The sequence below is a fragment of the Nesoenas mayeri genome, assembly GCF_963082525.1.
Source record: "Nesoenas mayeri genome assembly, chromosome: 2".
In the NCBI taxonomy this organism is placed as follows: Eukaryota; Metazoa; Chordata; class Aves; order Columbiformes; family Columbidae; genus Nesoenas; species Nesoenas mayeri.
The window spans coordinates 124,377,462-124,391,038 of record NC_137543.1 but is presented as its reverse complement, the minus strand read 5'-3'; the positions used below and the strand labels follow the sequence as shown (position 1 = coordinate 124,391,038).

At 36.3% G+C, this 13,577-nt stretch overlaps 1 protein-coding gene across 1 annotated transcript in view; it reads right to left on the bottom strand.

The window, feature by feature from the left end:
- Positions 1-13,577, bottom strand: part of ZNF385D (zinc finger protein 385D) — a gene marked incomplete at both ends in the record, with an annotated part of 422,577 nt that overhangs the window by 332,382 nt on the left and 76,618 nt on the right. Inside the window, one exon of the mRNA XM_080364337.1 lies at positions 8,066-8,344. Coding sequence (XP_080220463.1) covers positions 8,066-8,344 — 279 coding nt within the window. The remainder of the gene's footprint in view (positions 1-8,065; positions 8,345-13,577) is intronic.

Genomic DNA, 13,577 nt, shown 5'->3' with positions numbered 1-13,577 from the left:
ACTTGCCTAAATTTGTCTAGGGTCCTTGTTGCAACTACGCTTGATAAGAAGAATGCTGTCACTTTATCAGTTGAATTTTGCTGCCACTTCTAGGAAAAAGGAAACCTTAAAGAAACTATTTTTTCCAACAGTAAAATGAGAAAAAGGGAGTATCAAAACTGGAAGTTTACTGAGAATGATGAGTTATGCATATACATCCATCTGTGTTTTACTATACAAAAGTTTAATGACTAGTAGCATGACAATCAAAACTGAGAAAAGTGGAGCTAGGTGCAGTCAGAACTACGGCTATCTAATAACTGGTTTTATTCAGTTTGATAATTAAATTTAAAAAAATCATATTTTTCAATAAAACCCCACTCATACCCTAGGAAAAACTAGGAAATATTACCTGAATAGTTAAAACTGAGTACCAAGGAAAAGACAAAATTCTACTGTCTTTCCCCAGTGGAAAACATATCTATCCACAATGCAGGCTGCCAAGGTTTAAACCCATATCAAATTTGAGGACAGGAATGGAAGTGGAAGACGGAAGTTTTTTTATCCACTTTTTAATAGTTTTCCTATTTATATTGGGACGAAATAAGAATTACTCAAAAGTAGGGATGGAGTTCTCCTGGCAAAGAAGGGATAGATGAGTCATTAAGTGTTCCCAAGGATAATTACCCATGGAACAAGCTCAACAGAAGAAAATTAATAATATTCCGTTTCTGACATTATATTCTATATAACGAATTACATACAATCCCCAGGAGGAAGGCTTGCATTTAAACACATACTACCCTGACATAAAGTGTCTAAAGAAAAATTTTAAGAATTTTAATTTTGATTACAGGACTAAGAATCAGTTTAGTAAGTGAGCTGCTTTGCTTAAAATCAGTGTATCTTTCCAGCTCTCTAATTTCATATATATATGGAAAAACTGAGGGTGAAATCTTGGTTTTATTTATATATCTACAATGCTGTCTGTGTAGAGACTCCAGTCAGGCTAACCTATAAGCATTAAAGTAACAAAAGAAAATAATCTTAAAGATTAACTCATTCCCACAGTAGCAATGTGAAATGTAGGTTAGAACTGATGCTTCCTTGAAGATGTAAACTGAACTGGCATAAATTTGTGCTAACATTAATTAAGTTCCTCAATAGTGCGAGGAACTTGCCTCCTTTTCTTGAAATCAGCAGGAGTTTGTAATTAATTTCATTGGAGCTGGTCTTAAAACTCTGATCTTGAAATATATTTCCCCCTGCTGTGAAACATGTCAGAGGATAAAGAATTAACTAAAGATTTCAGTGACATAACTATCAGTAAGACAATATATTTTGAATCAGAGGAATAATAAACCATAAATAAGAAAAAGTCAGCGTTACTGAAATGTATGTCACATTTGATGATATCTGCTTCATTTTTCTTCTAGTCAGATATAACTCAAAAATTCTGCTTAAATTCTGTGATACCCTAAAAATTTAAAAAATAATGCCACATGAGGTACAAATTGATCCTTGTAGAGGCTCATTGAGGAACATAGACCTACATTTAAAGTAAGAAAAATAAGTGAAAAAGGGAAAAGCTAGCTCTCGGGAAATTAATACTGGGAAATGTTGATAAACTTAGTGTGTTGTCATGACTCATAGAAGATTTGTTGCCTACCAGATGCCAGTGCAGAAAAAATAAAACATCATATTAAAAGAAGGCAAGTTACTGAGAAGGTCTGGAAGGAAGCCATGGTCATCATAATCTATATTGGAGCTAGTGATATAAGCAGAACTAAATGGAGATAATGCAAAACAGGTTTCAAGAGTTTGTTTGCTGTACATGCAAGTAGAGATCAAATACCAGTGTTCTCAGAAATGAGACTGGTGCCACACTCAGGGAGAAGCAAAGAAAGGCAGACCAACATCTCAGCACAGTTCAGAAACACCACAAATGGACATAGATTGATCTCAGAGTTAATGAACCTTATACAGCTAATTTAGTAGTGATTGTCAGTATTCCTGCTACAGCATAAAACACTAAGACAATACTTACCTAAAACAGCATTAAAATGGGGAAACAAACCAGTTCAGATAAATAGAGCATATGGCAGGTTCTAGTCTGAAGCCAAACAGGAGATTTAAAAAAAAAAAAAAAAAGTGATTAAAAAGAGTCTGTGTTGATATTAAGTAGAGGTGCAAAGAAAGTAAGATGATAGTCAGCTTTCCTGCTTTTCACAAGTATATATTAAGTACAGATTAGATAGAAGAAAAAGTGCTGTACATCTCTTAGCAATGTGAAGTCCTGAAGACATGAGGCCACTAATGTCTAAAAAGGCCAAGTGAACTGTGAGTGAACAACGCTCGGAATATACAGAATAAGAATGGTGAGTATGGAAGAGGATTAAGTGTAGCAAATAGGGACAACAAGGTGTGAAGATTTTCACCCTCTAACCTGCATGGAAGAGAAGATTTTGTGTGCTGTTGAAGACACCTTTAAAGTATCTCAGCCCCTACTGCCCCAGCACAGCAATCACAAACCTGATCCAGCTTTGCTAGAAGGCAGCAAAGTAAGGATCCACTTCTGAATTTGTTTCAGCTGTTTTCTCATGGACAAACATCCATGTCCTATGGATGCCAACAACTTGCTAAACATATTGCTTTGGAGATGGTACCCAAAAGGAGGGCACTCTCTACAGCTGGGGATATTACAAGAGAATGTATGCAGTCTTATATTCAGGCAGAAAACTGGAACAAACCAAATTTGTTTGTAATTTTTTTCAGTCTACAGTTAGAGGCTTGTTTAGACCCTGGGCAGATATTCCTGATGGTGGAAACTCTTCACATACGTTAAACAGTTTGATTCATAATGAACTGCCAAAATAGGCATTATTCAGCTGTCACCTAAGATGGTAGAAAATAAAGGAATTTACCAGTTGAGACTGAAACCATAGTTCAAAAAAGGACATAAACACATCCATAAGTGCACTTTGTGAACAACAATTTCTAGTTATCCTCCAGCTTCTGAAGAATTAATCATTATTAATAAACACAGTTTACTAGGCTCATATCATTTTTTTTTCATTCTGTCATGCTATTCAGTGGACCAAATACCAGACACATTACATTAAAAATTGTTTAACTACTATGAATTTCTCCTTCTCAAATCTAAAAGAATGTTTTGGGGACTGTTAAAATGTATGTTACCTTTGTGGCGGCATGGCATTATTGAAGTTATTCCAGGTGCACTCATTAAACTTTCTCCCCAGACTCCCTACAACTTGTTACAAGGTTGGAGTTTACCTGATTGGTCTCTATTAAAATTCAGTCATGTCCCTTTGTATTTATTTGTAACATGTAACATTGATTTATCTATAGGAAGTTTGCAATTCACGCATGTAAAAGGTTTGTCCACAATTACCATCCATCCATCACCTTTTGTATACTCACAAAACCAAGTGGATTCTACTGTGTTTATCAGGAGAAATATGAACATCATGCATGTGGCTGGTGTGAACTGTCTCTTTCTTAACTCACTCAATGACACACAAGTTACCTTGTGATAAAACTTTGTGATGAACTATGATGTCATATATGGTGGCTATTGCATTTCTGAATATAATCAAAAATAAATTCCGCAAATACTAGTGTTTTAAAAGCCTACCTTGCGTGTAAAAGTGCTCTTGAAAGCAGAAACTTAATAGTTTGCTAACTGGAATAGGAACATGATGAAAACAGACAAGTGCTTCGGAATAAGAAGAAAGATTTACATCTGGGAGCAGTGGAAGTGACACCACACTGCCTTCAGCCAGTCCTATTTGTCCTGAGATCTCCAGCTTTGACATTTGAGAGGTATTACAGAATACCCAGAAGGAACCTGCTGTGCTTCTTTACAAAATACTGGCATCTATGACCCACAAACTAGAGGCTTAAAACCAGGGGATAACTCATACTGGATTTACTGTTAACTGGCCATGAGGCTCTGCAGCACAACGTGACATAAAAAAGTTTGCAACGACAAAACAGCAAAATAGCTGTCACGGTGCAACTTCTTGCTTTATCTTGAAAAGAACAACTTAAATGTGTGAAACAGATTTTCCTCATATTTTAATGTATATTTCAGTATAATTATAACAATTTAATTGTTATTCATTCTTAAGTATTATTTAGAGATGAATTAAGAAATTTGTTTTTTGCAAATTTAATTCTGATCTCTTCCCCTTGTTCCATGCACTCACTGTCCTTGTTCACAGTATAATAAAATTTTACTAAGATGAAATTTCACTGAAAAGAAGCTGTAGGCAGGCTTAGTTTAAAAGAAAGTAAATAAAACTCACTAAACTGGATGGTCTTTTGTCTGGGTTATGAATTCAGAGAGCTAGATAAAGAAACTACTGCCAAATGCCTCCTTGGCTCCCATGTTTCAAAAGAACAATGTTTCAGAAATCAATTTTTAAAGTGAAAGTAGTTTTATGAATTTTAGGGCATTTCTCACTCTCTTTCATTATTGTCGTCTAATATATTGTAGAAAATATTGTAAAGCAAAGCAGTTTCAATTTTTGTCCTAAATATGCCACATTCATTCATGATGATTCAGCAATTTACACAAAAGCAAGCACAGGGGAAATTCTGGTTTACATAAAAATCTTAGTAATATCAGATTTTTCACTGATATTGCTACACATTTGCATCCACAGTTATTTTTCCATTCTGTCAGTAGAAACATGAGTTTTCCTCCTGCTGGTCAGAATAAACCATTTCCCACAAGACATCACTTCTTCCCACAGCATCCAGGCTGGTTTTATGAGAAGTGGTACAATGTTGGCAGACCAGATAGGAAACACATTTTGCCCTTTTTTTAATTCGAAAACTTACTCAAAATCTCCACTGATTTGTTTGGCACCTTGTTTCTGCATGTAGGAGGGCGGAAAGGCAAAAAACATCACCAGCAAGAAGAATATATTATAGGGTGTAATGAGGAAAGTATGAGCCTTTTTAAGTGACATAAAAAGCAATTATTAGGAGGAAGTAACATGGATAATTGTGTTACTCCCAAGTACATACAGTTCAGTAACAGAAATGCTGATGTCTCACCATGTCCTTTTAAGTCATCACAAACCACTGTACCGAGTAATGACACAAGAAGCGATGGGTTCACATTATTTTTTGTGACTCTGCACAGTCTGCTGTTCTGAGGCTGCTCTGCCCCAGGAAGGTGACAAGTATGTATCACATTGTAAAGCTGCCAAGCTGACAGATAAGCAACTAGCAAAACTTTTTAGAAAAAAATCTGGTGGGTTGTTCAAATTCAGTACAGATACCAATACAGCAGAAAAGAAATGCTGCTTTTAACCCCACAATGCACATTATGTATTATGTATTTACAGAGGTTAATAGGCTCTGCACTTTAAGCAACTTACCTTATGAAATTATGCAGAGATATTCAAGTATAGAACATGCTCTGTTATTTACGTCCAGCAGATAAAAGCTGCTTCACACAGTTTGAAGATGATGACTATAGGGTGACAGCTTTAATTACATAGTCAAAGGGTAATACAGCTGAACCCTACCTCTGGTCAGCAGTCCATTGTAAATTATTTGGGAATAAGACATGGACTATTGCTTCACATATAAAAATCAATCCTCCACTTCTATTACCCCTGTGATATAAAACACACAAATCTATCCTACTTCGTGAATAATTCAGAGGTGAAACAAAACAAGTCACAGTTCCCATATATTTCCCAATTTTTCCACGTATGTTAGTTCCAAGTGAACACACAACTTTGCAAAGGTTTATGTTAATACAAGCCACAGTACAGTCCATGAATCGCTGTAAGGGGGTTTACTTGTGCATAGTGCAAGCACTTCACTCATTCAGCTTGAGGCAGAATTAACTACCAATGACAAAGACTTAGAAGACAATCTCATAAAGCAGAGCCTTTGCTTAGTTTTAATTTACAGAAGAATTTAGTCTCAAGAAAGATTAGATCATTAACCTGGACACAGAGCATAAAAGCTGTCTTCTGTGACAACCAGACTTCTACACAAGGAATACCATTCTCATAAGTAAAGTAACCTACTGACATACATTGAATAAACAGTATTTTGCATGTTTTACAGTTACACCAGTGACCTTCAGAAAGAGTTGTTTGTGTGCATTTAACAAACTGAAAGGGTCAAGTCATATTTTCTTTCAGTTATGGTCATATATCACTTGAACTTGCTGGAGTCTCATCAACAAAACAATCATTCATCCAAAAAAACGTTGCCCATATTTCAGATTTAATACTAGTTTTGACAAAACATATTATTGTAGAAGGTCTGTCACGTTCTACTTGACTTTTAAGAGGGATCTCAACCAGGGACTCTGTTTGAAGTGCGGGGAGGGTGGTTACTCAAACATTCAGTTCTAATTCAGTTCTAACTTCTAGCAAGAAATATTTGATATCAATCTCTATTTCCTTCATAATGTTCAGCTAAAAAAAGGAAATCTCAAATTCTGGTGACATGGGAAAAATCACTTCCTTATGCTCTTCGCTATGTTATTCTCTCAGTGGAGTGCTACTTTTGAAGACACTCAAAAGATCTGCCAGATTTAAAAAGTTTCCCAAAGTAACTGCACTTTTAAACAAAGCACTAGATAGTCAATCAGCTATCTTCTGACTACAAATGGATGCAGGTACACACGACATAGTGATACTTTTAAGGAGAAAACAGGAAACATGCTGTTATACTACTATATTGATCCTCTCTAGAATATAAACGCTGAAGCATGATTGAAGCCCTTTGCTTAATTACTAGTTCTTTTATTATCATGGATTAAAGCAGAACAATGAACTGCCAAAACCACTTTCTATTATTAGCAAAATTGTTGTGTTTATACTGACAATAACACAATTTTACCTTGACTGAAGATAGCAATAACATTAGGCTATGTTTATTTGGTTACAAAAGGAATGCATTCGTGGATAACCATATTGCACTTTTAATCAATTAGGAAACCAATCTATCTTTACACATCTTCACAGCTCTTACTAACAGTAGTGGTATTCTTTCTAAGTCTGAACAGTGCCAAAGATTATAGTCTTGCTGCTTAAATACAACATTATTTGTGTTGTTCAGTGTTATGGGGTTTGTTTTGTTTTAAGGAAATGAGCAACACCACGTACATAGCAAAGTACTCGCATCTAAAACACTTCAGCAACATAGCCCAACTCTTAAAGCCAAGACAAAGCACAGATTACTAAAAAAACCTCTAAGGTCCTATCTAGGCATTAGTTTTCAGTATCCTTCTGCAGATGCAGCAGGAAGCAATGCATGGCACAAAATATTAAGCAATATGTCTGGTCTGAAGAAAGCAAGCCTGAAAGTCCTAAGCGCATCATATTAAGATTACCATTCCTGTGACACAGCACATAGAATCAGATACAATAATACAGCACAACACTGTACACAGGCATACAATTCACTCTTACAATAGGAAAACACGCCACCTAATAAAAAATGCTTTTCCCAAAGGTGTCAATGAAATCAATTAAAATCAAAATAACCTCTGTTCCATCTCTGATTGACTTCAGTCATGATCTTTAAACAGACTTATGCTAGCTATGCGTTGAATCCTGAAGAAGGGAACTAAAGCAAAATGAGTTTGGGAATGTATTTGTTCTGTGTAACGTATTTGTTTCAATTTATTTTGCAAATGCCTTACATTCCATAAAAGCAAACATATCTCTAACAAGTATAGCCTTTTTAGTAGACCATAAAATATGGAATATTACTGATTATATTGAAAACATCAAAATGCAAATGGAATGAGAAAGAATCTGAAACAACATCACCAGGTAAACAAGAAATAGAATCACTTGTAACAACAGACAGTATACCTTTAGCTATTTGCCAGATACTCATGCTAGGGATGAACCCAAGCACTGAACTCAACAAGAACCTTTGCCTTAATTTCACAGGATTTGCTCACTGAATAAAAAAAAAAAAAAAAAAAAAATGCTTAGACTCGTATATAATGACATTACTGCACATTGCAGCAATTCTCAGCTCAAAACTTAGCAAAAGATATATATATTTTAATGCTTACCATTATCACTTCTAAGATTTCCATTGCTGAGCTGTTTTAACCTCTTCTGATGAGATTTGCCATTGTAGTGGATTTGTGCCTGAGCAGCAGAGTTCAGCTGAATGTTACAAACATTACACAAAGTGAAATTGGTATGTTTCTTTTCTCTTTCCTTCTTTTCTTCAGTGCCATCCAGTGCTAATTCTTTCTCACCTTCCCTGTCTGGGACAGACGTGAAATCTGAATTGTATGACTGGTTATCAACTGGTAAATCAGGGCTCCAGGGCTTCTTCATATTTTCTGGGGAGAAAGAGAACAACACAACAACACAGGAGGGAAAATTGATGAGTAATAAAAAATAATATACACAAGATTCCTACACCTGAAACCAACAAAAGGCAGGTTCTTTGCATATTCATATTTTAGTGCTACATTACCACTCACGTTTTGCTTTCTGTTCATGGTTTTCAGTTTTGCTGTGTAACATGAGTAACCTCACAGCCACTCAGGAGAAAGTCTTTAAATCTTATGGGGTACTACTAAATCTATCACTAGAACCAACCAATCACAGGGTTTTTTTGTTTGGTTGTTTTTTATTTTTATCTTAACCCTTAGTTTATTTAAGAATTATCCTATGAAAAGCAACCTTACAAATGCTAAGTTAGAAATCTCAGTGAGGGCTAGATGAAGCTCCTGACAACTGTCACCATCAGTGGAAAACTGTATCAGGCACAGGGGCCCAGGCGTTGGCAGTGGGGGCTGCAGGGCAGCCTCTCTAAGACAAGGCCAAGCGCTTGTCCCTTTGTTGGGACAACCAGTTCCAGGTGGCTCCAAAATGGACTCACCAGTGCCCAAAGCTGAGCCCATCAGCCACAGGTATGGTACCTCTGTGATATTTAAGAAAGAGTAAACACATTGCCCAGCAGCCAAAACAAAATGTGAGAAACAACCTTGTAGACAGTTGAAGAGAAGGGGCAGGAGGTGCTTCAGGCAATGGAGCAGAGTTTCCCCTGCAGACCATGGTGACAACTACAGTGACACAAGTTGACTCCCTGCAGCCTGTGGAAGAAATATCCACCTGCAGCCTGGGGAGGACCCCACACGAGAGCAGGTGGACATGCCCCGAAGGAAGCTGCCGTCCATGGAGAGCCTATGCAGGAGCAGCATCCCTGGCCAAGGCTGTGTTCCATGGAGACGAGCCTGTGCAGGTGCTAGTTTTCTGGCAAGACCTGTGACCCTGCAAGGGATCTGTGCTGGAATAGTCCTTTCCTAAAGGACTGTACCCCATGGAAAAGGCTCATGCTGGAGCACTTTTTCAAGAATCACAGCCCATGGGAAGGAAGCCCAGTGGAGCAGTTCGTGAAGGACTATATCCCATGGGAGGGACCCCGTGATGGAGTAGGGGAACAGCATGATGAGAAAGGTGAAGCAGAGATGAAGTGATATGGACTGACCATAATTCCCAAACCCCATCCCCCTGCAACATTTGGGGATGGGAGAGTAGCACAGAAGAGTCAGGACTGAAGTTAAGCCCAAGAAGAAGGAAGGGAAGGGGGGGCACAGTGGTGGGCAGAGCGGCAAAGTGTTTCAGTGTTTTGTCTTTGTTTCTCACCATCCTACTCTATTTTAATTGGCAATAAATGAAATTAATTTTTCTAAAGTTGAATCTATTTTGCCCATGACAGTAACTAGTAAGTGCTCTCCTTGTCTTTACCTCAACGCACAAGTTTTTCCATCTTATTTCCCCCCTCCCCATCCTGATGCTGAAAGGGAGTGAGAGAGTGGCTGGGTGGGGTTGTGACAGCCAGCCAAATTCAAACCACCACAGAAATACAGGTAGTTATTACAGCAGAAATGTTTTACAATCCTCTCTAGGATTAAATTCATAAGTATCACATTTTTATTTTTAAAATAAAAAGTACACAATAAACAGGTCAATTAAAGTCTATGTGAACAACAACCTATTGTTAAGTTCCAACATGCACTCCAACAAATACCGCCCTTGGCTAATCCCCACAAATTCCAAGATGTTTGAGCACTTAGAAATGCAAGATGTATTTCTCAAGTTGGAAAAAAAAAAAAAAAAAGAGGGGGGAAGGAGAATTAGTCTCTGTTTCCCATATTTACATATTTTGAAGTGTAACATTTAATAGAAGAAAAAATAACCCTCCTAATATTTTACTCAGGTAAACTTAAATGCATAGACCTCAGTTTTGAGTTCATTAATCAGGTATTTAGCAACTCCTAGTCATCTCCTCTTAGCTTCCTGTGAATGCTTTCAAGTTCATTTCTAACCATTCCATAACTTGTCTGGTTCAGACTAGTTCAAAGACAAACAGTAAACATGTTCTATTAGTTTCTTATCTTAACCTCCCAGGACTATGATTCAAGGATAGTTAACTTAGATTCTCTAATAGCAAACTGTAACAACTACAGAAATAAGGCAATCCCATCTGCAGAGCTTTAAGTTAAACCAATGTAAACATGACCTTCTGTGATTAAAGTTGAGCAGAAATGCCACAGGTGAAGAAGTGCTTTGTTCACTGCAATCCTAACTTACTATTCAAGAAGTACAAAATGTAATGCCAACTTAGCATCCTGATGAGACATTTATATAGCATATAAATCTTTACACTGCTTGTTCTCCCAGACTTACTGAATAAACGAAGGTCTAGCCAAAGAACCTAATCTGTACTTTAAGTGACAAAAATCACGACAGCCTTAAATACGATGATCCTACTTAGTCTCTAACTGACAAACCAGTCAACCTAGAGACAAAAAAGATGATTGCAGCAACACAAGAAAATGGGCTACAGATGCCTTTTATCCCAGATACAGACAAGGTTCAGCATCTAAAAATAAGTCTAAACAAGCCTTCAGATTTGGGTCTAATTACATCAAAATACTGCAAAACATTCTTCAGAGAGCCTCAAATCTTACAGATTTCATCAGCTAAATGTTCTGCCAGTCCTCCCAAGTATTTAAACACATTTACTGCTTTCCAATCAAATCATAAAGATAAATTTATCTAAAAATGCAAATCTAAAAACTATCAATATTCAAAAGTGCCCATCTCAGTTTTCAGACTTACTAATTAGTATTGTGTTCTTTTATGCTAACTAAACCCTATTTTATTTAGGAAAGTACAGACCCAGTTCTGAGATGAACTTTGCATTTGCGGTAGACTAAAACCTCACTCAACCAGTTCAATCAGTGTTATTATTTCAGCTTTCGTGTATAGTCCACTCTGTTATCTAGGATTTTAGCTGTCTAATGCAAAAGACGAGAAAGCAGGCTAAACAATTAATTCCAAAGCAAAATTAAAGAAAAAAAGGGCAGCATAAGAGTGGTTATTTATTGAAATCAAACATACTAAACCAACTGTGATGATAGGAACTTCTATAGACAAATTACAACTGTCTCATTAAGCATTATGAGGCTGTAGAACCATGGGAGAAAACCTGAGTTTTTTCTACAGCAGATGTGTAGCGTATTTCTCCTAAATGGAGAGAGAGGAAGCAACAACAATCTATCAACTTCTTAGTCTTCTGGAGTTTGCTGGAGATACCATTCACTCCAAAGAGAACTATGCTCATCCATTTAAAATATTTTTAAGTTAAGGAATTCAGTCTTTAACCAAAGTATTACAAGGATTAAAAAAAGCTAAAGTGATAGCACTAGTTTTACTGAATTACTCTAGGTGACAGTAACTTTTCAGAATTCCCAGTTTATATACATGCTGTACATTAGTATATGTAATCTTTTGCATTGAAAGCATTCCCCACTAGAGAGCAGTATGAATTTAAAATTACAACTACAATATATCTCTGAATCTATAGTGCTAGTCATACAGGTATGAGATTAATAAAACATCTTCTAACCAAGATGTAAAACCTTGTAAGCAAATATAATCTAGTAAATTAAACCAAAATTGTACACTGTGTATACATGTCCAGTTCTTTCTGAAACATTTACACAGGTAAACTAGCAGCCTAATAAACTGTTTTAACATGTTATAACAACCTGCTAATATTCCAATCAACACAGCCTAATCTATGAGTGTCTTATTTTTCACATATAGAATACTTCTGTCTTGCATTATAATCTCATTCCAGAAAGAGAAATTATAAAATGCACACTAGATAAAGGCATGAGAAAATAATAATGGAAATTACATCTACCATTTGATTTGTACTTTCATTAGAAAGCTGTGATGGCATTAGAGCTGCCAATACTTTTTTGAGTAGTGCCATGTCTCAAATCTGGAGAAAGAAGGGGATCATTTATAACTGCAGACGAAGTGAAAATTAGGAAAACAGAAGTTTCAGAAATACATATTAAACTACAGGCTGCCACCACTTCCTTTATCAATATACAGTGATTTCTGCATATGCAATGACACTACTAAAGGACTAAGGCAAAACATTACACACCTGTGCAAACCACTTGAACTGATGCTGTAAGCCAGCATTACATACCAGTAGTCAGTATGTAGTTTGGACATAAACGGTTATTAAAAAAAAAAAAAAAAATCCCAAACATGAAGACAAAAAATTTCGGAAAAACAGAAGTGGTTTAGGATTAAAATATACATATTCCTTAAAGGACAAGGATAAAGATAGCAAAAGATAAAGAAGGGGGAGATATCCAACTGAGCATACCGCTCCAGCTAGTCATTTAAAAGAAAAGAAAAAAAATCAAGTTTGTGAAATCCTGTAAAAGATCCACCAGTGTTTCAACTAATGCAGATGCATAGTAATTCTTGCAAAGCAGCACACAGGCTTTCAGTTCATGCCAGCATCATTACATACATCTATTTTCTGGAATGAAACGTTTAGGCAGCAATTTTGTTTGGTGGGGGCAAGGAAAAGAATGCTTAATTTATTCTATTGGGAAGTTACATTGAATATGGTTACAATAAAACATTATAAACTTAATTCTAAAAGCAATTTTTAATTGTTATCAATGTTTTCTTGGTTTGACCTGCCAATCCTATGTGGAAATGGATAGGAATTAAATGAAAACCCTCGTTTCCTGACATTATATTATAGAGTTCATCTTGACTGCACTGGTTGCATATTATATAAACAGTCATCACTTTTGCAGATAACTGTTTTTCCCCTCCTAAAAGAAAGCTAACTTCTCAACCTTTAGGAGCCCTAAGTAAGACTGCAGTGAACTAAAAATGAATGTGCAAGGTAACCAAGAACTCAAAATTTCAAGCCAATTTAAATAGCACTGTGGATAAATGCTTACATTTATTTTCCTTGGAGCTCTGAACTCAATTTTGGCTCAATGATGCTTACCAGTAAAATGAACTTTGCATGACACTATAGCTCTGTGTAGTAGAAAACTGTCCCATGTGGAACACCAGCACAACTACAATTTGGGGTGTTTGCTGGCTTAGCTAATACAGCTGCTGTCTGGGGATTTCTCTTCTGAAATGTGCTTGAATGTAAGGGATTAGAAATTACATCCTTCCCATGAAACAATCCTTGCCTTCTTAAACAAAAGATAAAAGCATGTGTTCTGT